The following is a 24,715-nucleotide window of genomic DNA, read 5'->3' on the forward strand; positions in this document are numbered from 1 at the left end:
TAAATGAAAAGTAGTAAGAAAAATGCTTAGAACCAGTTTATCTTTGCTCTTTTCCTACATACAGTAGTCATAATTGTGCAGAAGACATTTAATTTTGCATTACATTGAGTAAAAAGTAGCATTTGCATGAGGAGAATTTTACCAATTTTTTTTTTTTTTTGGTGGAGGATTTTTTCTTTCTACGTTAGCTTTAATATGATGAAAAGGCACTATTAACTGCTCATTTTGTCTGAAATTCATCCTCCACTTTTGGAAGCTCTTGATGTGGCCTGGAGCTTCTAGTGACTTCATCCAAAAGTGCCGAGAATAAAGGTAAGGCATCTGACAATGATTTATTTGCTCTGAGGTTCTTCTTCAGTAGTTCATCTAACTCTCAAATACTAGAATGAAATTCAAGAGAAAAGCTCAGTCTCTTTCCATCTTGTCTCTTTCAGGACTAACAGACAGTCTAAGGCAGACAAGACCTTCCTTTTGATATTTTATTTTTGATACACTGACTTCCCTTCCCTACCTCTCAGACACTGATATTATTACCATTAACCTTTTATATGTTTACTCCTCCTTCATTTCTCTCAACAACTGATCTTGGTACAATTCAATTCATATCTCACTTAGCACAGTATCTGTTCCAAAGCAGTACTCTGACAGCAATGGAAATGCCAGCAGCAGCAAACTCTGATACCTTTCGAGTACTTTACAGGTATTGCAAGAACTGCTTCCTTTCTCTCCCATTCAAATAAAACAAGAAGAGTAATGCAAGAATGTTCTTGCTGGTAATTTACTCTCCAGTGCAATGCTTTAGGACAGAGGATGGGATGGCTGGAGAACACTGGAGAAAGATTACCAGTAACCATGAAGACTTGGATCTACGCACATACTCATGGACTGCCACCAGCCAATAACTCAATTTAACACAATCAAATTGGAAAAAGAAACATGGAAGAGAAATTGGAAGAAAACTGAGTCATAGAGAAGACTCAAAGCCATTGGTCTCTTTTTATTTGAAGATTTGTAACCCAATGAAGGAAACCTTCAGTGGTCTCTGTGCATCTTCATCAGTGGAAATACCTGCAATACCACTTTAAATGAAGAATAGGCCCAAGGCCAATTATCAGATTTGAATAAGCTGGCGAAGTCTAATGTTCTGTGTTTAGTATGAAGACTTAACAAATTCCTGTAGCTGCTCTCTTCCTCTACCTTGAATATCTTACCAACACATTGATAACTTATGGAAAATTATCTAATTTCCTGTGGAATAAATCTACCCCCCTTTACTTTGAGATATAAATGGAAATGTAAGAAATATTCTACCCAGTTAACATGTACTTTTCAATAACTAAATAAATATTGGTTTACTAGAACTAAATTTTCAAGTAACTCTGTAAACTAAGAATTGCTTTCCCTTTCATCAATCTGTGGTGAAACAAAACCAGAAGCTGAATACAATTCTGACAATAAGATAAAATGCTGGAGAGCTCTTATGCCCAGGTAAGAGTATTCTAAAGTTTGCAACAAGGCCAATTATCATCAGTAGCATTACATAGGGGACAAAGGACTGTTCAGTCCCCTGTAAGCCCAGTAAATATCTTAGGGCTCTGAAGATGCAAGGGAACTGTTAGCACAGTAGACATATTAGCATTCAACTTCATTATCAATATTAAACTTTTTTCCACTTGTAGAGATGTTCTACTTCCACTTCCACATGTCCCTGAAGTGTTCACAAACGGCTACAAAATCCCTCCCAAAGAGAAAAGAAAGAAGTATGGCTTAGAGCTGCAATTTCTCATGCATATTCAGATATCAACACAGATCTCTGATGTCATGCCAAAGAAAGCTAACACATATCCTATTACAGAACAGAAGATCTCAGATTTTAAATTTGTTTTAGATCATTATTTGGATACTACCAACATAAATATTCTTGTTTGCTTCCAGTCCCAAAAGACAACAAGGTAATGAAAAAGTATTTTCTCATTCTGACATGCCACTCAACTATCATTTAAAGTAGGGAAGGGTTCTTTCTCCCAAGTTTGTCAACAGCATAACCTTATCTTAAACTGCTAAATCAAAGGCACCTGAAACACTTGAGAGACTCAGGTTTTAACAGACTTGACTCTGACATTGCAGGATGAGACCTGAGCTAACTATAAATATTCTACACAGGTAATCAATATCTGTCACTGAATTTCAATTCCTGATACTAATGTAAAATAAATGCATCCTTTGGGGCTCTCTATACAAAAATTCTTCAAGAGAGATGGTAACAAGCCTTGGCTTCTGATTTCATATTTGTAAGCACACTGAGCTAGAGTGACAGTGCCTCAGAAACCAGTAATATACATACAAAGTATTAACACCATCCTAACTGAATTACAGTGACAGGACAACACAGTGACAAAAAATTGTAAAATCGAAATTCTTTTGTTCTGTTGAGATGAAAACAAGTTTTCTTCCAAGAAACTGATAACTACATCTATGAGTTAGATTTCTAATGCAGGACAATGTGCAAGATTTTTAAAACCAACAATTGACTTTTTATCTAATAATTATTCTACAGCCCAATTCAATAGAGAAAACACTGTTTAACTTTGTTCATAGTGGGAGTATAAGAATACAATGGAATGTTTACTATGCATAAGTCAGAATCTTCCAGTTTAAATATATCTTTCTTCAACAAAAAAATTAGATTTGATTTTTGCCCTTCTGGTTTAAGCAACATGCTCTTTATTATCTGACCCATCAGAGAGATTTTCACAAATGAGATTCCATTATTACGGTTGACAACCTCACTATGTGAAATTATGTTTGAGACTAAAGCAAAATACAAGCAGAGAGACCTGGGTTCTCATTTTGCTTGGATCACAAATGAACTGGCACAGCCCTATTGATTCATGTGGTTTCTCAAAAATATCTTGCACTGGAATCAAGATGAGCTTGTACTAATCAGCAGTCTATCTGGTTCTATCTAAATGTCATGATAATATAACTTTTCTATAAACACTGTCCTTAAATGTAGGATCAAGAGGAGGGGGAAAAAGCTGAACTGCCTACAACAGCTGAAATTCATAGCAATAATTAATCATCTGCAGTGCAAAAGGATCATCCACCGTAAATTACACTGAAGATTTTTGTTAAAGTAATATATGAAAAACCACTTTGACTTTAGCATTGCTAGAAGACACAATCCTTCTATAATAGCATGTTGGAATTACTTTAAATAAACTGTGAATGTGCTCCAGTATGGAATATAAAATCAGGGAATATTGAGCTAGTTCAGAAATATGCTCAGACAACTTCTGAAAAATTTACCCATTAAACATCATAGGGTATTACCAAACTGAAATATTAACATGGCATTGCAACTTTATTTTAAAGATAACAATATTGAACTCTTCAACACAAGGAAGAGTTTGCATACTGTCCTGGAGTATGTGACTTTTTAAATTAGAAAACTTCACAAGTTCAATATCAGACACACTTGTATTTCAGCTTTAGAGAAACAAAAGTCAGCTGAACTACAGGAGAAAGAACATTGAGAAATCGAGTGCTGACAGTGCTTGGACTGAACCCTTAGAAGAGATCATATAAGCAATTAGCAGACTAATTTTTTTTTAATTGTAAATTGACTGGGACTTACTAGCGAACAACATTCAGGACACTGGCATAAACCTCGGCATACAACCCATTTCACTTCTGAAGTTTTATTTTCTTATCCAACCAAATTCTAATAGAATCCCTGTTCCTCCACAGATGCTTATAATTACAGAAGGACAATAATTGAAAAGTGACAGACCACTTTTGGAATATTGTAACTGAAATAAACCAAGCAATCACAGGTCAATTTCAAACTACAACCTACAAAATGCAACATTATTTAGCAGTATCATCAAAATAAAAACCTGAATTACAGTTGCTCCCAAATTTATTAAGACTACCAGGTATCAAAAAAGAAAACAGAACTTTTTAAAATAAGACATATTAAGGGGAAAAACTTTAAAATTTGATTACAGTGATACAATAACAGGGATGGTCTTCATGTTAAATGAAGAACATTAAAGGACAAAAAGCTTCACTGAAATAAGTGGTTCTACCTTGACAGATGGGAAATGCAGACGCTTCAGTTGTTTACATAAACTTTAAAGAAATAAAATTAATTGTTCTGGCAATTCAGCTAATCTACCAGAAATATAATTCAAGCAAACAATATATTATCTGCTGCTTTCCCTTGAGGTCCCCACATTTGAAGGTATACTGACAGCTTCTGCACAATTTCAACAGGATTATCAGTTTTATTTTTAAAAATTTTCCACTGGAAAACTTAAGCACTCTTTCCCTCCCTCCAAACCCTTAGCAATTCCCATGGGACACTAATAAATGGATCTGCCATATGCAAGACCCCAGATTCTACAGTGCTGCTATCAACACAGACACTTGAATCTGCAAGAAAATTTCCAGGACTGGAAAACACAAAGATAAACTGTCCTAAGCTCATTTATTATACTTATTTAACAATTCCACAACGTTGGGTTACCACAGAAACATAACAGGACGTTTATACCTGGTTGTACTTCACTAAATGGAGCCCAAAAAGGCCCAGGTGCAGCAAGGGGTCGCTCATTATTCCCTCCGCTGGGATGGCGGTTGTGCTTCCTCCAAGTATGCGGAGAGGTTGGTGGGGATTGCTGTGGTGAAACAACTGGAGATGTGGACTCCTAATAAAACAAAGGCATCTTTTAACATTTTTAGTACATAACTAAATACATAAAAGTCTATCTAAAACCATTATTTCTAGAAACAACCGTCACTGCAGTTAAACTCTCACTTTAGAGAGTGAAAATTTTAGTACTTATTAAAATGAGGGAACAGGAGAAGTCAGATACAGTATAACTAGGACTGAACACATTTACATCAAATAATGTAATCTAATATATTTTTAACTTGGCATTCTTAAAAACAACAGCAATGCTGAGTTAAATGGCTTAGATACAGAGGAAACTAGATTATAAGATTCACTTCTAATAAAAGTTACATTTGAAACCAGGTCTCAAAAGAAATACTTACTGTGCAATTTATTATTATACCAAATGCTAATCAAATGATTCACAGTTATTTACTTTCATTTAAAACAAACCAGAATTAAGGATTGATGAAAAAAAAATCACCAAATAGGACATTGATTTTTTTTTAATATGCAAAAACACAAATTCAATTTTTTAAAAAGAATGGTGCCAGCTAAGATATACTTCTCTGCTGTACAAGGCAATGTTGCCATAATGCTAAGGCTCACACTTCTCTTTAATCACATTCCATACTATACTCTTCCTGAACAGGTGGGAAAAAAGAGAATCACATGTGCAATTTCTACATGGAATCAGTTCTCATAAGACATTCAGATTACCACTTTACCTCATTTCAAATAAAATATAAAGGAAAAATAGTTTATATTGTACCAAGTATTCGTGTAGTAGAAAGTAATTTCTTCCCTACATCTTTATATTTTGAAATTCTTGTTTGCCAGTTCTCCCAATTTGAACTGAACTGTATTAGTGAAAACAAGGGAAAAAAAAGCAAATCTTGAATTCCAAATATCCTGAAAAGTAATAACAAAGCCGAAAACCTCAAAATCTGTGTCAGCAGTACACAAAGTTTGGTACTCTATGTAAACAGGTGTTAGCATATTATCAAGTACCAACAGACAGACTGAATGTAGGCTTCCCCAAAATTACCCAAACTGATTTACTCTGCCTAATATTCAAAGACCATTAAGCTTTTAAAAAAATATTATACCTATGAAATTCTAAAAGCGTTTTTAAAAGTTAGAAAGCAAGGTATATTCTAAAAGTATATGCATCCTAACAAAGAAGCTTTAGAGCCACAATGACTATTAATTTACAATATGTTGATGCAAACTTTTGCCTTTTTTCTTGCCCTCTGATTTTCCTACTCACTGTGAAGTGAAGCCATCTTGGTTGATTCTGCAGATGAGGTATTTTCTGGAAGTTCTGACCATCCAAGTCAGATTTCCTCCACTAAGTTTCTAGGCCACAAGATTTCAAACTTTCTATTCCAAGTATTTAAATCATGCTCATACATACTGGCAAAGAGTTTTACAAAATGTCTGGGAGCAATACTAATTCAGTTCAGCTTTTAACTGAGGGATCAGCTGACAGCACAGTCTGTGTTACTGCTCCTCCACAGTACCTCCATCAACTCAAGATACCTTTTTTTGTTGCAGCTACATGCCTTTCTGGAATGTTCCTGAAGATTTCTCCTTGTTGTATTTAGTTAACAGATTTATTTTCAATGGCAGGATGTTCTTATCCTCACTGGTACATGGGGACAAGAGGGGAAGGAGTCAGGGTTTTCAGAGTGCCACTTGCAGGCTGGAAAATGGAACTGAGGTTGAATGGCTACTGTGCAACAGGTGATAGGTGCAACATGACAATGCATCACTTAAATCAATGAAAAGCTCCCTCTTCTATTAGCTTGCTCCCTCTTCTATTAGCTTTTAGTCATCTTTTCTCAAACAAGATTTGAGGGATGTTTGAATTTTTTAGACAAAATATCATGGACAAAAGTAGAGAAAGCTATGCTTGGACACAGATGTTATTAATATAATCCAGTACTCTTACAAATCAGATGGTCCAGAAAGACACAGAAGAAAACCTGAGGCAGACAAATGTTTGATAGCCTACCTAGAGGAAATGACTCACTACTTCTCATAACTGCATGTGAACATTAAAACTTGACACATTCATCATGAAGCAGCCCTGCCCTAGGCTGAGAACTGTGACTTCAGTAAGCCTCTGCCTAACAGCTGGTCTTATGCTGCCAGCAAAGGAAGGAATTGTAAGTATGATCCCCAATTTTAATTCTTCTAAATCTTTACATGTGGTTCGTGCGATTCTGTAAAGCATGTAGTGACAGTAATCAGATCATCAGAAGCACAAACATGGGAAATAGTTAACTTTGCCCTCAGCAGGCAAAACAACATTATATCAGAATTCTGAACACTTACAGATTTCCCACAATTGATTTGGAGCTTACAGACTCCAAAAATAATTGAACAGCAAAAGCATGTCACCAGCTCTGATGTCAAATTTCTGGAAGGTGGACAATCCACATTTTTAGCTGTACTGTCATTATAAGTCATACATTCCCAAACCAGTTTAAACCCAATTTAGACAGTGTTGCTCTGGCACCATCTTTAGGTTCATTCTGCACAATCCTAGCCGCTCACAAATACCACTCATGCATTCATCCCTAGCTAACTAGAATCTTAAGAGAGCTAAAACCCTTAGGTGTTTTTTTTAAACATATTTATATATACACATGCAAATAGGTGTGTATATAGCAAATGTCTTGGCCAAAATGCTGGTAGCTTGATGCAAGTGTAAAGAAGAAAGATGAAAGCCAAAAAAGGCTGGGGAGGCAGTAGAAATACTGACTCCTATTCTAAAGCAGCCATGGGAAACACAATGAGTAGAGATTTACTGAAACTGCAATTATATACAGGTTCTTTTACCCCTTGTATATAGGTTATTAACTATGAATCTGCTTTTACACTGGATAAAAAGTTATCAGTTTTACCTAGAAAACATGCTTTATTGTACAGTTTCCACTACAGTTCTGTCTTGAGTTTCACAGTTCTACTAAAGAGTCAGAGTAGTTTTATCAGAACCAACGTTATTCTCAGCTGCAATGCACACTTGCACAAAGTGAGAGTGCTTTGAGAGTTTATGAAAGCGTTTGTTACAACTGAGCAAGTAGCGTTCTCTGCTGTCACCTGTCCAATCTACTAATATAAGAAATTGATTTTCAAAGCTTGAAAAATCCAGAATCAGATTTTTAAAAGATAATTAGGATATAGAACCTAACTTATCTGCTATCCCAAACTGTAGCATGTAAGAATAGTTTGCATTATTTAGCTTACTGGTAGCTCAGACATTTGAAGTTACCCATCTAATCTCTTTGGGAACTTTGAAAATTTTACTCAGCGTCTGCACACTGTAGTAGATGTTTATTAGATCAGCTACCATTAAAATCTTATTTTTATAAATTTTTTTAGTATTTTCAATGCAATTACATTTAAACATTTAAACCACTACTTTTCATTTTCCCTCTTGACAAATCTCAATAAAAATCAAAGTAATTACAACATTCTGTATTTTACTATGTTAAGCCATTTATCTCTTTAAATGATTCCAGAAAATATCTTAATAAAAGCATGGTGACATAAATGGTTAACATTTTCATGTTAAATCAAACTAATGAGGACATCTTTGTCAATAACTAATTAAAAAAAAGTAGTGCATCTTAATTAAGAAAAAAAATCACGTTTAAAAACATTGAAAAAGCATTTTTGTCAGACTGGAACTACAAAACTGAGACCTGAAGTACTCGTAACTTGGATATTTTTGAACTGACAAGAAGTTAAAAATAGCATGTTAATTAAAAAAGGTGATATAATATATGACTAAAGAAAGAGACTTAGTACACAAGTCAAATAAACTGGCTTAAGGCAGCACAATAATGTGCTAAAGGGACAATATTGTCCAGAGGGATCTCAGCCTGACAAGGGCATTATAAGCATAATGAGACAAATGAGATTATAAGTCTTTTCCTGGGTTGCACACATCAGGCCAGAAGAAAACTGCCTAACAAGAATTCCAGAGGCAATGAAGCCAGACATGATATCTCCAGAATAGTTTTAAAGGTGTTGTGATCCAGGTCCTGATATCACCCAACCTGTCTATGAGTTAGTCACCAGATTCATCATGAAAAAAGATTTATTTAGAGATGGCAACTGCACTGTAGAACCCATGTTTTTTTAATCAACTGGCCTTCACACCAAAGAACAAAACAGCCCAAGGTTCAATGAGAACTTCACCTACAGCACATTTTTCAAGGCAGGATGTGTGGTTCAGCCAAATGAGGAAAATAATAACTAAACCAGAGACAAATGAAAAAGGGATCAATCACAGCATGAGAAATTATACTGGTATTTTTGTGATTTCCTCAACAAAGGAGCTGCACTACATTTAACCTGAAGCTGAGCATTACCTCAGTAGGTGTCATACAAGATAGTTCCAACAATGTGGAGATTAATACAAGGATCTAAGGTGTAAAAGAACTCGCTATAGAAGGGGCAAAGCTGGATTGTATTAGAATGGAAATTACAAGATTGAAGGGAAGTTTCTAATAATGCTCTTGAAGGACTGATTTGGACAATAACCTAATTTGATACTTTAGGTAACCAATTATGCACACTACATAGCATGCTTACAAATTGTAACAACAAATGTAAGGCAGCAGAGAGATGGATCCCTTTCAGGACATAGGGAACAGTCAGCTATCAAATTTTAACACATGAAATACAGTTTTTCTTGCATAATGAATGTTACTACCAAAGGCCATAAAGAGAAGACTGGATGCACAGGTCATGTATCAGACCCCTACAGTATGTCAAGTATGACAGATTTGCTTTATTCACAGGTATAGGAGGTGAGACATATCAAGCAAAAACAGGAAAGAACCCTACCAATTAGTATTAATACTGGTCAAATATCACTTGGAACAAGAAATACAAATGTAGCAAAATATTTTCAATAAATGCAAATTCAAATTGGATCACAGGCAGAGAAGGATTAAGGATTACTGGTAACGACTTTAGGTAATGAAACTGAGACTATGGATTGTTTTGTCAAGCAAAACAGAGCTAAAGTGGAATGCAATAATTTTCCAGTAAATACTGGTAGTGCCCTGCAGCAAATACTAATGACAAAGTGTTAAATGAATAGGCTGAGTTAAGTGGGAATTCCCACCATATTCCCATGAATACTCCTACTAAGACCCTGGAATAGTTTTTCCCAACAAAGCTAGTGTGGAATAAAAGGCTTTGCAGGTTCAAGAGAGAACGCTGATCTTTTTAAAAACTTCTTATAATAATAAAACTATATATGAGATCTCTTCCAGTTCTGTGCTTGTAAACCAGTTATATTTCATCTGAAATTACCTGTTCAATCTATAAAACAGAAGTGCACAGAAACAAATTACCAGAACTACTAGCAGAACCTTAAAATAAAATCACACTGGTTTTCATACAGTTGAAAGAATTGAAATTCTTTATCAAATTCTGTCTGCTACAGGTACCAAATTTGAGCTTCTCTTCCTAAGGCTGCACTGACAGCACTAAATCAATATGACCTGGAGTGCCAGTAAGATGCTTAAAGCACCCATAGGCAGGGGAGCACCTTCAGCTTTACCTTTTATTTTCAGGGGTATAGCAAGTTTCAGCCTGTAAGTGTTTGTCAGAGGTGTTTTTCAGACGTTAAAGTCTCAGTATCTGTTGAAGCTAAATACCCCCTTTCCTGGAAAAGAATTAAAGTATCCTAAAGCAGTACCTGATCAACATCAGATCATACTGAAAAATCTAAAAAAGGTATTTGCTTTTTGGCTTTAACAGCAAAACACAAAACGTCTCCAACACTGAGAATATTTAGTAATTTCTGATATTTAGTCATTCTACCTTCAGAAGACACAAAATTCTTCTTAATCTCAACATTGCTGCTATTCTATGAAAGTTTTCAGTACAATAACATTTTTAGTAACATAGCTGCTACTATTAAGGTATTGTATATGCTACTGTGGTAGCATACCTATGTCACCAAAGTGCTTGTATAGATGTCACATTGTCAGCAGAAGTGCTCAAATCTACTTAGCCTCTATTTCACAGGAATAAGAAATTCTGTCAGAAGGAAAAAAAAATATTTTCATCCAGTGTTTTATCTCCACTAGGATGTGCAGTTAACATGCTATCCAGTGAGTGATGGCATCTTTCATTACTCAAATAGACTCCTAAAATCAGTTCTGCAGCTGATTTTATGACTTCAGTCACCTTCTAACCTGATCATGACAGCTGAGCACGACTTCAGTCACCTTCTAACAATATGAAAAAGATACAGATTTCTGCCTAGTGCTATATTTATAAATTACAAAAGCTACCACAAAATCATTTATGGAAACACAACCTAACTGCTATTTCTTGATTCCCTGCCTCGAAGTAAAGTTCATTGAGGGAAGTGCTGAAATAATGCATTGAAAAAGAAACAGTTTTACCTAGAACATTTCAGTAGACAACATACTGTGTAAAGTTCTACATGAATTATTTGTGATTATGAGATATTATACTATGCATGACAAATCTCACCAATACAGAAATCTGCATATAAATGAACCAGTTTTTAAAGATGAAGATTAAGATTCTTTATGATGTCATACAAAAAATATTTCAGCCATAGCATTTTAAGAAACCAATGTATTTTCAAGTGCGGATCACATTCTCAAAGCCACAAACAGTTTAAGAAAAAACAAACCTTCAAATTTGCAAATGGAGAATCTAACAAGTACATGATAAGCTCCATGAGTGAAATATCCAAGCTTAACTGACATACTCCTCCAGAAAGAAGAGTGATCCCTAGGAAGGTGACACATTTTGATTTACCTGTCAGACTTCATCTCTTCAAATACTTATCAGTCAAAAAGGTGGCAAGAGAATTCAGAATCTGAAACTTCTAGATTTCATAAATCTGAATGTTATCTCCAGGTCAACACAACTAAATCAGCAATTTCATGAAAACATGGATAAAAGCAGTACCCATCTTTTATAAAACAAACCAATTACAGTATTTATATGGTTAAGTGAGAAACCTGGGCTCAAGTTGCTTTCTCAGTTTATTTCTAACCTGGTATCTGAATCACTAAGTATTAGATTGGGACAATAAGGCTGCTTGAATGGGTTCCTTGTACAGAAATGTAGCCTTAGCCATAGATTGTTCAGCTTTACAACAGGATGCACAATTAGACAATACTTCCCTGATGTTCTAGACTGTGAAACTTAAAACTGCTGGACTCAATGCTGTGCTGTCTGCTACATTTGTTCCAAGCCGGCTTTCTGGGCCAGATTACTCCAGGACTTTGTTACAGAGTTTCCTTATTCTGAAGATCCCAGACAGACTTGTGTAAAAAAGAGATACCAAGTTGCTTTTATCAGCCAAAACAGAGAAATTAAATTGGGATGCACAAACACTTTTGGGAATATGTGGCATTTTTATTCTGAACTTGAAGACCTGAAACACCAGATTAACTTTTCTTTTTCTTATTTTAACATTATGCCACTACAGATTCCTGCACCAAATTGCAACTGTTCACTAAATAAACTCAACATCATGATGGAAGCATATAAAACACAGTTTCAATCCAACCAAAACCTCACAATCAGACTTAGGAAATCTGGGCCAGATTGCCAGATGTGCAAAGTGCTTGGTAGCTCTCTCAAACACACCTAACCAAAACCTGACAGTAAAAAGCTATCTTGAGACCTACTGCCAGCTCTTTTTTCATTATATTCCCTATCTTCTCTTTGAAAGAAAGGAAGTGGCAGGCAAACACTGATTATGGATTTTCTCTACTAATTTACTTTTTCTTTATATTGGATCAGTCTGGGCTATTTCCATAGAGACTAATAAATGTTTATGAGTGATTCCTTGATTCCCGCAGAGACTATGGCACATTTGCAAGTTCCCCAATTCTTTACAAAACAAGCCCAGAAAAAAAGCATACCATGGGGAAGAAAACAGGTAATTCAATACATATACCCAGCAAAATTTAGCATTTGTACTCAGCTCTTGTTTGTAGAAAAGACAAACAGAAAGGATTTCCCCATGGATAAAAAGCATCAAGACTGCAAACCCAAGGAATTGTGTATGAGAAGGCATAGAGTTGAAAGTTTTTACAGTTTTCATTAATTCAAACATCTTGTCACTGAAGATGAAAGAACCAGTGAACAAAAAGTAATCAGTTTTCTCATTATTAAAACATAAGAAAAAGCTATTTGAAAACTGTGGTCTGTTTTTCTGGTTCTCATTGTCTCTCCTTAACAATTAAACCACTGGACAACAAAATGTGAGGCAGAGAAAAGCAACTGTGAAAATTTAGAGAATTTTTTTCTAAATACAGTATTTCAGATTTGCATGTATTGGAGCATGTTGAAGGACTAGAAATTCAGTCTTCCATGGCACACAGTACCATTGTTCCAATGACCAGGAAACTGATGGGAATGATTTAATAAACAAGCTATTAATACCATAATGACTACAACTATATATCTGCCATCCTAACTTACACACTGAATTTCTCTTCTGTCTCAATTCTTTGTCCATTACTGCCAATATTTTAAACACAGATTTTAAGACCTCATAATAAATGTCTCCTTACATGCAGTATTTCAGAGGCAGATATGGTCTTCATGTATAATATATATAATTTTTTTAGGAAACTTTATTGAAAGTAACCTAGCTTAGAAGCCCTATCAAATTGACATCTACACAGCAAAACAGTGATTAAGAATCCCATTTAATCTTTTAAGTTAATTTACCTGTTGATCAGTTGATGTACGCTGCTGAACTGCATCATGGCTCACAGAGCCTTTTTTGACTTGTATCCTGCCAGGTGGAGGAGGAGGAATCACACCTGAATATGAAGCTGGGTTATCAGCATCTGAGGAATACAAGGCTGTGTGTCTTGACTCTTGTTCATTCTTTGACACAACAAATCTGGGAAGAGGGAGGTCCTTTACTGTTAAAAAGAACACAAAGCAGGACATTCACTATACATAAATATGATGTTTAAAAATAAAAACACTGTTCTATTTTGAAGTTAAAATTTCTCATGTGACTCAGTTCCTTACACACTGAGACTGCTGCTATAGTCAAGCCAACACTTGGCAGCTGGAAAAAGCAAATACCTATTCTGCATTAGACTTCAGGATTCCGCTGCCCAAGTTCTGACTTTGGCACACCGACATGACTTCATATTACTCCATCACAGCTTTGCACCACAACTGTACATTAAATGCAGCAGCAACCAGATAACCTGGATTTAGCTCATTTTTTGTTACATTTGTCAACATTTCATTACTGAAGCATGATTTTCAAAATTTTTCTACCATTTCTAACACATACCAAGAACTAGGGTCTTCATATAGAATGCTTCATCTGCAAAACAAATGCTGAAATACTGCCCTATATTCAGCATTATCTTTTGGTGAGCTAATGTCATGTTCATATTTACAAAAGATAATATAATCTAGTCGTACCAAGAATGTGACTATTGCTTAAACACATCTATGCATACTTTTCTACAACAAAAGCTGAATTAGCTCATTTGGAATACTGGAAATACAACTGGAAATATTCCAGTGTCACCTCAGTTGATATGAGCAACTAAAATGCAAAGTTTCTACAAAATGCTAGGAAGCCCATTAGCTTAATGTACCATGGTTCAGAGTAGCCCAACATAGAAATGAGACTATGTAAACCTTCAATTTCCCACTGCAAGATTCCTACTCTACCATTTTTCTCCCAACTGCAATCTTCTTAGTGTTCCAATTTGAATAAACATAAATTGTGAATTTGCTGTACAGTTTATTTGGAAATTATGTCTCCAACACAAAACAAAATACAAGCATGGTTCAAATTTAATTTCTCTTGCTGACTGCTTACGTAAATTACTTCTGGTACTGAGAATGAGTCAGTGGTACTACAACTATATTAAAATACAAGATGAAATTGCATGCTGTTTATTTCATGAGCATTGTACCCCATGCTGCAGCAGTAAAGTAACACAACTAAACAGCAAACCATGGCCAGCCAAAAAGTGAAAAAAGCCATTGCACATAAGTGAAAATGTGTATGTCTGCCAAACCAGGAAAATACAGACAGCAGATGATCCAAATGACATAGGGGAAGTCTGTGCTATTGGCTGTGCCAGCACAAGTCACAAAATAATAGAGAACTCAAAAGAAACACAAAATATTCTACTGTCTTCTTTGAAAGAAAGACTAGATAAATATAGGTTTGTTTAGCTGTACTAAGTTCCTACGTGACTAACCTGCTATTTTTACCTCTCTCCTCTCTGACTTTTTCCAGTAACAGCAGAAAAATCTCTTTTCAACACTACAACATTTGTTACCATTCAGAAACCCCTCAATTATAAATGGGAGAGCTGTCATGAATGGAACTAACCCTTGATATTGAGTATATTAAAGAGTTCTCTGTACTCTTCATCCCCACATCCTTCCTAATATTTTTTCCACCAAGACCTGCATTTCATACTTAAAAAATAAATATTGCTTTGAAATAAACACTGCTTATTCATGTCTCAATTTTTAGCTTCCTGGAAGGAAAATCTTCTGAGACAAAGGAACAACAGCTTTGGAGGCTTGTAGCATAATAACTCATGCCAGTATTCTTACTCTACTGCCCATCTGAGTAATCAAAAGAGTACTTAATCAGTTGGACTACACTTATGTTAGACCTAGTATTTAAAATTTGACTGAGTTTCCACTCAGCAATTCAGATAAAGCAAATTCCTTGTCTACTGACAAGACACACAAAAAAACAAAAGGAAAAAGTACAAAGGCGAAGGAAATTCCCATGTTAAAAGGATGAAGAAAATTAAGAAAATCAATGCATAAAACATGCAAGAAAAACATGCATAAAATTGACAGCTAAAAAGTAAATGTCCCAAAATATAAGCTTCAACTAATTTTAAATGTCTGAAGAGACAAAGAGTATACAGCTTAGTTTGGGATGGCTCTAACACTTCATCTTCAAGATATCTTGGAGACAGAAATGTGCAGAACTAAGTTAACAAAGCTCAGAATCATTTTATCAGCCTGCTGCATTTTAGTTGTTGAGTTAGCTGTTACAACAACACTTGAATCATTCTAGAAGCAGGAAATTCACAGATAGGACTGGAACCACTGCAGCCAAGGCAACAGACCATAGCTAAAAAGAGTTAGGGTAAAAATAAATGTTCTCTCTATTGTACTTGGTGTATTTCATAGCCTTGGAACCAGTTACAGAAAATTATTCCTAGAAGTTCAAAAATCATTACAAGTATTTCTAATATTGTCATGAATTAAGAAAATTATCAACATGAAACTGAAGTTCCAATCACTGTTAACTTTTTAGCAACGTATTTTATATTTTGAAATTAATTCTGTACCTTCATTTAATTCTTTCCTTCAAAATTCTTGTGATTTTTTTTTAATAGAAAAGCTCCTTCTGGTTAAGGTACCTTGCATTAAAATAAAACCAAGATTATAAAATCCCTGAAAAAAGTCTACATACAGATTTGTCTTTCCCTTCTCCAAAAGGCATTTTATGAGAAATTCCACAATTGTTTGATCAAGTTCCAGTTTTATGAGTATTAATAGTTGAAGATTGTTTTTCCAGCTTTCTGATTTTAGACATTCTGCTACAACTTGCTAAGGCTTTAGTTTAGGGAACACATCAGGAAAACTGTGTGTTTATAAACACACAGTGGCTTATAAACAGAAAGGGACTTGAATACTAACAAAATGTTGACTAAAATAATGCACTTTTCCAAAAAGCTACAATACCCCATGAAATCAGTATAAACAGTTTGTATGAGCCTAGAATAAACATAACTGTGAAAGTATACACAGTGATTCATTTTTTTTTATAGCTTTGTCAAATACTTCAGTCATATCAGATTGTTTTTAACAGTCTCCTTAATTTGCTGTTTAATTTATATCCTTTAGACATAAAAACCTCCCAAGACTTCTTTTATTTACTAGCATATAGAAATCATAGCATTATTCTACAGACATGAAATCTATTAGGAAAGTCATTCTAAGGCAAAACTATGCTCCAAAGTTATTTTTAGCTTGTGAGCTGTGTACGATAATGCACGGGCTATAGTGCCTTAAAACTCATTACTTCATCCTCCTAAGTCTCTTTTCATCTTAGAGAACAACAAGGACATGGATCCACTTCTCTCATTCAGAAGGCTAAAGGAGAGCCTCACATCAAAGATCTTCCTGCAGCTCTAAGCCATCTTTCTAGAGTAAGCCTTCCTCCTGTTTCACCTATTTCACCACCCACACCTTTGAAGACCTTTGAAAATAGGGTAACAGGTGATTTGGCTGACAATAGACTTCAAAGATCTTTTACAGGTCATGTTTTGCACTAGGAAAAAATCTTAAACTAACCTTCATATTGGCTCTTAGAAGGGAAAAAAACTGTCAAACCAAGTGCAAAGAAACAATGTTAGAAAAGATCACCTTCCGTCTGTCACAATCAAGGCTTTGGAAACCCAGCAGCTACAAAAGCCTGCAAATGTCGCATTCTTCTTCTCCTTCCAGTTCACATTACTCCTCTTAGTGTTTCACTCAGAGGACATGGCACACAACTTCTCACATCAGTAATCTATAGAATTAACTTGCTCCTACGTAGCAAGGTACAAGTTGTTCATTCGTCCCATGGTGAATGCAATACTTATTCAATGAGTAAGGTATTTCAACTTGTATTTACTGCACAGTAAGAAAACACTCTCTCAGTTTCTCTACATTTTTAAATTAGCAACACAGATAAAAATATATCCCACTAATTTACAAGGGTAATCTGTAAGAATATGTAAGCCAACTACCAGTAACTGCACTCAGCAGCTCAATCCTCCCTCCCCCGATCCTGTGGTTACCTGTATTTAAGCTTTCCACTCTTAGAGGGAGACCAGATTGGGCCACAGCAACAAGTTTCAAAGCAATGTAAAATTGACTTCTTCCGAAATAGCCAAGTCTTGTTGCACCACAGAGCTCCATAATCTGAAATGAAACACAGTTACTTAAAGAAAGAAATTTTAAACACAACAGCTATGAAGATTTCATACATTTCAGAGTAGCATGCCATGTTTTCAGACATACTGAGTACATCCCGCTCCACAATGATGACCTGCAATCTTACTGAAGGGCATTCCAGCTTGTGCCAGGTCACTGATAAGATACCAAGCATGACACACTCCAAATCAGACTCAGAGCTAAATGATCCAGACTGCCTTTTTATCTACTGAGCAGTCTCGTCTAGACTGCAATGCTCCAAACGAGACACAAAGATGCTCTTGGAATACCACAGTGAAACACTTGTTGAAGTCAATGCAGATGGCATCACTGCTTCTCTTCCCTCAACCACAGTTCCAGACAATCTGGTAGACAAGTACTCTTGGTAATCCTAATTACTGTTTTCACCTTCATATGCCTAGAAATGGCTTCTAAACAGACTGGCTCCACAATTCCTCAGGGATGAAACTGCAGCTGACCAGCATGCAGTTCCCTAAACAAATCTTCCTTTACATTCCTGAAGATGACTGTAACACCTTTCTCCAGTCACTGAGCCACAACCCTGACTTCCACAACTATTTACAGAGAAACATGGCTTGCAACAACATTAGCTAGCTCTCTCAATATGCTCAGAAGGATCCCATCTAATCCCATGGACTTGATATTTCTTGAGAGACCCATCATCTTTTTGTAATACCACTAGTTTCTCTCTTTCAATCTCATTTCAGGCACAGAAGTCCATGAGACTTTGCCTGTGACCATCAGTGCAGAGAATCTCAGACTAATTTACATCCATGAGCATTAATTTCTGTCCTCACCAGTTCTGAGTACAGAGGAGCCCTAGCTGCAGGCAAGTTCCAGCTAAAGACGTGAAGTTTCACACAACAATAACTGAGCCACCCAATGCACAAAGCTGTTAGCCTGTATGCTTCAGCACCACCAGATCAGAAAACAGACTTCAGTAACTCTATCCAATGAATCAGATGGGTTTATCAACTACAACTGAGCCAGATGCAGCTCAGCAAAAAACTACTTGGTTATCTCTTTGCCATGCACCAGGATTCTGGAACCTCATGGAAATAAGCTGCCGTAAAACCCATCAATCACAGGAAGGTGCAGGAAGTTGACAAACACTTAGTTCCAAAAAAGTCACAAGAGGATCAGCAGGTTTAGGGTTGTACGTGCAGCTCAAATCCTGCTGGACAAAAAATATTGCCTTAAATCAGTCATCTGTGTCTGCATCACACTTCACACATTGTCCCACAGCTCCTCTGTTATGTGTATTTTCCCACTGTAGTATTTCTGCAGCATGATGTCTGGAGAGAAGTCAGGGGATCACAGGGCATTTTCCAAAATCCACTGAACAAAAAAAGAATTCAATACAGTTGAATGCAACACAGTAATTTCAACAGGTTGGTTAGACTACAAAAAGTTCCACCCGGAAAGAAGTCACTGTGTAACTGTTAGTGACAGATAACAATTCAAATAAAAACTGAGCCATTGACATTTAAACCTTTACTCAACCTAATGCCAGAAATAATCATCCTGAGTTTAAATAACTAGCAGAACTAAAGGAGAACTGGGAATCAAAACCAGTGTGACAGCAAAAGCAATTCTTTTTTAAAGCACTGTATGCTGGAAGACTGATGGAATATTGAAATACTTGACTACAAGCAAAATAGAAAAAGCTTGTGGATTCAGTGGCCTAGCACCAACAGATGGGTTAACCAGACTTTTATGAGTCTTATGAAAAGAAGCAATGATAGAGGCATTTTGAGCTTATGGAATCATTAGGCAGTAATGGCTTTGTGCAACTTTAAAGTCACGGCTGAACTACAAACTACCTTTACTTGGAGCTTGTCAGTACGGCCAGATAGAAAAAAAACTTCAGTTAAAAACTGAATTAATGACTAAGCTACTGTGACAGGTTAAGTTTGAGAAAGGAAAGGAAAGGCAACATGGATTCAAAGTAAATATATATAAATACACCAGATGTAAGTACCAAGAAAAGCAAAAAACTAAGGATACAAAAAAAAAAAAAAAAACAAAAACCACCCAGTCCTCCCCACCCACCCCCCTCAAAAAAGAATGCTCTGCTGCTGCTGAACAAGCAGCAAGCATCTAGTGGAAACTCCTCTGCTGAGTGACATCATGCCCAAACATACTCAAAACAGCATACCTGGAAACTCCCTGAAGCAGGATTTAAACAAGAAACAGGTAATAAGTTATACTGAATGGGGGAATAATAATAAAAATTATTAAATAACTGTTTCTCTGAGATTTAGGGCTTTCATCTGCTTAAGAAGAGAGAGGATAAAGAATTTCCCTAAACTCTTCAAGGAATGCAGAGCCATCTTCAAGACAAAATGCTTCACAACTGTTTTAATCTTCCTAGATATAAAGAACCTGAGGTCACACTACTGCAATTTACTAGAGTAAGGCAAACAACTCAGTAAAGCTCCAGAACTGTTGAACACCCTCAATAAAAAACACCAAAAAAAACCCAAACAAAAAAAAAAACAACCAAAAAAACCCAAACAAACAAAAAAACTCATAAAACCACACCTCTGTGCAGTAGCTGTGAATTACTAAATTGCAAGCTCAGTCATCATACCACAAATATGTAACAACAGCATCAGAAATACCAGGAGTTGGCAGAAACCAGACATGGCTGGGAAGCAGTATGCTGTCAAAGGGCACTGTTTCAAGCAGATACCTTCTAGAACCCTTACAGATTTCAAATAACAGGCCCCTGAACTTAAAGAGGTTTGTGAACTTTTACAAATGCCAGGTGAAGTGGAACAAATAATTTCTCTATCAAATGCAGTGAAACACACTTCCCAGAACTCATGAAATCTCTCTGGGAGTGTCTTCCAGAATATCACAGTCTCCCTGCCCCCAGGTTCTTCTACAAGGCAAATGAAGCCCATTATCTGTAAATATTATTCATGCAGAAGTAAAACAGTATTTAAACAGGGATGACTTCAATGCTAAAACAATAAATGAAGCAACATACATGCCACCTACACAGTAAAGATAAAAATATTTCATCTGCTTGGAGAAAGTTACTTAAGTACCTACTGTTCCATACCAGAGGGTGGCAAGAGGCAAGAGCTGAAGACAACTTTAGCAGGCTGGAAGCTAAAACAGATATGCTGTGTGCTCATGGGAGGGGGAGTGAATAAACTTAGAGGAGGACCTTTTGTATCATCTCAACCAAACTAGGACATTGTTGATTAAAAAAGAAGCCTTACACCAAGATTATAAACATGAAAATTGTTAAACACAAAGAAACCCTACACAGAATCACACAATAGTTGAACTTGCAAAGGTCCTCTGGAGATCATCTGCTCCACTCCCCCTGCTCAAAGCAGGCTCAGCAGGTTGCTTTGGACTGTGTCCAGCTGAGATTTTGAGTATATATATCCAAGTAGGGAAACTCAACAACCTCTCTAGACAACCTCTTTGAGTGATCACCTTTACAGTAACAAAGTTTTCTCTTATGTTTAAATTTAACAAAGACCATGAACAATTCCATGTAAACCATGCACCAGAAATACAAAACAAGTTCTCACATTACTATACAATATATATTTGATACAAACTTGAGTTAAATCAAACCATATAAATATACTCATGCTTCAATATTTAGAAAAAGGTTTTGAGTTTTACTGTGCATATTAACAACCTTTAAATGAAAAACAAGCATTACATTTTAGAAAAAGTTGTTTACTTAAGATACAAAAAAGATAAAAAATTAAATATATCTTGCTTCAGTTTTGTTAGTTAATAAAAATGTAACTGATTGTGGACTGATTTTAATTCACAGTTTAAAATTTAAAAATGTATCAAATCAATGTTATTCCTGTATCCCATACGCAGTAATTCATTGATGAGTTTTCAAACTGAAAACATAAGACAGAATGTTTTCCAACTTAAAACTTTATTGGAATAGAACCTCAAATTGGTTTCTAGAACACACTGTCCTACAATGATGCTGTCCTGAAGTCATGTACTCCACTCACCTCAGCTACAACAAAAATTAGCCACATCTCTAAAATGTAATTCAGGGACGTGTGATGTAAGTTGAAAAAGTTTCTTCATCATTGCTACTGTAGTGGAAAAAACCCCTGACCATCCCTACACACTGAAGAACTATGAAAATCTTCTTCACTCATTTTTTCCTAGCTTGAATACGTTTCTGTCCTTCCAGTCTGTTATCTTCTAATTACATTATTCTGCAACTGCTGTTAGATCGATTCCTGTCACTTCATTTATCTCAATCTACCTCACTAATCGCTGACCACAGCCTGGCAAGTTTTCCAACTACAGTCTCTCACCTACTGCCAACTGGACAAAGCAATACTGATTAGTCTGCTAATATTAGTTAGAATTTTTAACTTCTCTTCAAAGATATCCCTTGACAGGTAGCTTCACAGATGCAACAGCTGTTGCACTGTGCAACAGGAACAAGACAGAGAACTGACAAAGATCCTTCTTTTGATGAGCTATATTTAACCAAGTCAAGTCTCTGACCCAGTTCTTCACAGGGCTCCACAAAGCTTGGCACAAGGTGAGACACAAATAAAAAAACAATTGTAGACAGATAAAAAAAGAATGCCACTAAAAGAAACAGTCCAAGTATTACTCTGAATTCTATGTTTCAACACATCGCAAATATTTCAACAGTCTTACGTCTATCCAAAGATCAATTGCAAAATGCATCTATGAAGGATAATGAATACTGCTATATTTAATATTCAGTCAGTGTGAAGCAGAAAATGTTCATGTGCTGCTGAACAGCCAGTGTAAAATTACCTCTAATATGTACATTTATCTTGTTAGGTACTTAGGCATTGTAGTAAATATAGTTAATCAGTTGCTACTAAGAATTCCAAGGCACAGAGTATATTTAGGGCATTGCTGTTCTCGGTTGCATAACAAATAATAAGGTTTTACTGATTGTTCCATGAAGATACATCTCAGTCAATTTCACAAACCTGGCTTCAGCACACAGGCTTTGAAAGAAATAAAACCAATAGCGCTGGAGGACTTCCAAGACAACACACGCTCCCTGGCAGTGAACTATTTAGAGTCTCTTACTGTCTGAGCTCCTCCTAATACTTCTCTGCCCTTGATTTTCACACTGCACAGATCCACAGTGGAAGCAGACTGCTAAAATGCCATCAGGAAGAAAAAGCTACTCATCTGCTTGGACAATTAATTCTCTATAGATACTTAGAGCTAAGATTTCCCATTCTACAGGTCATTCCAGGGTCAAACATACATCTGTTTCAGTTAAATGAAATTTCAGAATTAATCACATCAGAAATAATTAGCTGTTCAAAAAATGACCCAGTACTTTAAGGCTCAGAGGAATTATTCTGCCCCTGTACTTTGGGATCTGTTTTACAAGTATGCCCACTCCCTGAGTACAGGTTGTCAGATCTGGAGTCATGCTTTCACTTTGCTAATAGAAAAGTAGTGAAAATCACCAGAAATTTAAAACTCTGATTTATGACAGATAAATTCTTAACAAGTGAATACACTGAACACCACACACACACACACAAAAACCTCACAGAATTTTTATTATTGGTGGTGCTTTTTGAAACAGTTAGATTTAGGTAATTGCTGAACTTGACCCATTTCAAAAGCTGTCTGCAACACCTCTTGTTGTTCCTGGTAACATGTAGATTCCCAGCGCATTAACCTCATTTATTAAAGACACTTCCTAATGCAGTAGTAGCTTTTTGATTTTTCCATTTGCAATCAAAATTTGTGGTCTTACTAACAGCTTCTGCAAAAGCTGTTACAAGCTCTACACATGAATCTGACCTGCAGAGAGTCTCTCATGCAGAGCTCTATGGCTCTCCAGAGGTCAGTAATTCCCTTCTGATTTGGTAGTACATGGCAACCACCACCTATCAATCCACAAAGATAAGGTAGATGCACCCTACATGCAACTATAAGATCCTGACATAGAGGATCCATTTTTCCAAATATCTAGAGTAATTGACTGTCCTACTTGACTACAACTCAAAGAAAATGTTGTCATACACCCTCATAAACAGGGCAGAATAAAGAATTCTACACCCTTCTGATATGTTCAGTAGCACCAACAAAGGAAAATACAGATAGCCAGATGAACACTCACTTAGAAATCCTCCTAAGTAAAAAGTCACACATGGAAGACTTCAAGGCAGAGTTGCTCTTTGCTTGTATTAAAACTTTCTCTACTGCTTTTTTCTTTGGCACAGTAGGTGCTCATGAGAAAGACACTTTAGAAACAGAAATGGTAATAAAGTAGCCAGAAGAACTGGAAATTTAAAAAAATCTAAAACAGCAAAAGACAGCCTGGGGAACTACAAGAAGCATTTCTCATTTTTGATGCATAAAGAGAGGCTCTTTTAAAGTGAGATATTCCACATACCTGTGTTCACTTACTATGTAATTCTACATTACTGCTTAACCTAAATAGCTCCTCCCTCCTCTGCTCTCAGCTGCAGTTCCCCATTCCTGAGCAATAACTGCTGCTTATCTGTCTGGTCACACAATGTGATTACTCCACTCAGTAAGCCAACAAAAAGTTATTGTGTTAGTTATTTTCTCTTTTATTAAACTGAATCTGTCTACTGTACAACCAACAAACACCTCAGCAGAGCTTCAGAAGTTATTTACTCACAGGCTTTATTTACAATAGAAAAAGTACAAGTTTTTATGAACAAACTGCAATGAATCTTCTAGCATGTATCTCTCACTGGTCAACATCAGATAGCTGGAACTTGGTTTTTAGGTTTGCAGCTTATGTTTTTGACAAGCAAAGCCTGAAGCAGAAATGGCAAACAAGCCCCAGCTGGCACACACAGAATTACATTCTTCGTCTGTAATCTTTTGAGGCACTTGGTCTTATTCTTGCAATAATTGAAAGTCCAGCTGAATACTTATGAAGACTAACCAAGTTAGTCTTCATAAGTATTTGCCCTAACTTTAAGCATAAAAGTATTTGCCCTA

General features: G+C 36.0%; 1 protein-coding gene across 10 annotated transcripts in view; it reads right to left on the minus strand.

Moving 5' to 3' along the window:
- The window catches only part of REPS1 (RALBP1 associated Eps domain containing 1), a 64,674-nt gene that overhangs the window by 31,519 nt on the left and 8,440 nt on the right, over nucleotides 1–24,715 (minus strand). For all 10 annotated transcript variants that reach the window (XM_054514469.1, XM_054514467.1, XM_036381119.2 and 7 more), the window contains exons 2-4: nucleotides 17,566–17,689; nucleotides 13,436–13,635; nucleotides 4,559–4,712 (exon numbers count right to left, since the gene is read on the minus strand). In XM_054514469.1, the coding sequence (XP_054370444.1) occupies nucleotides 4,559–4,712; nucleotides 13,436–13,635; nucleotides 17,566–17,689 (478 nt within the window). The remainder of the gene's footprint in view (nucleotides 1–4,558; nucleotides 4,713–13,435; nucleotides 13,636–17,565; nucleotides 17,690–24,715) is intronic.

Source organism: Molothrus ater, chromosome 3, assembly GCF_012460135.2.
Source record: "Molothrus ater isolate BHLD 08-10-18 breed brown headed cowbird chromosome 3, BPBGC_Mater_1.1, whole genome shotgun sequence".
NCBI classification, from domain to species: Eukaryota; Metazoa; Chordata; class Aves; order Passeriformes; family Icteridae; genus Molothrus; species Molothrus ater.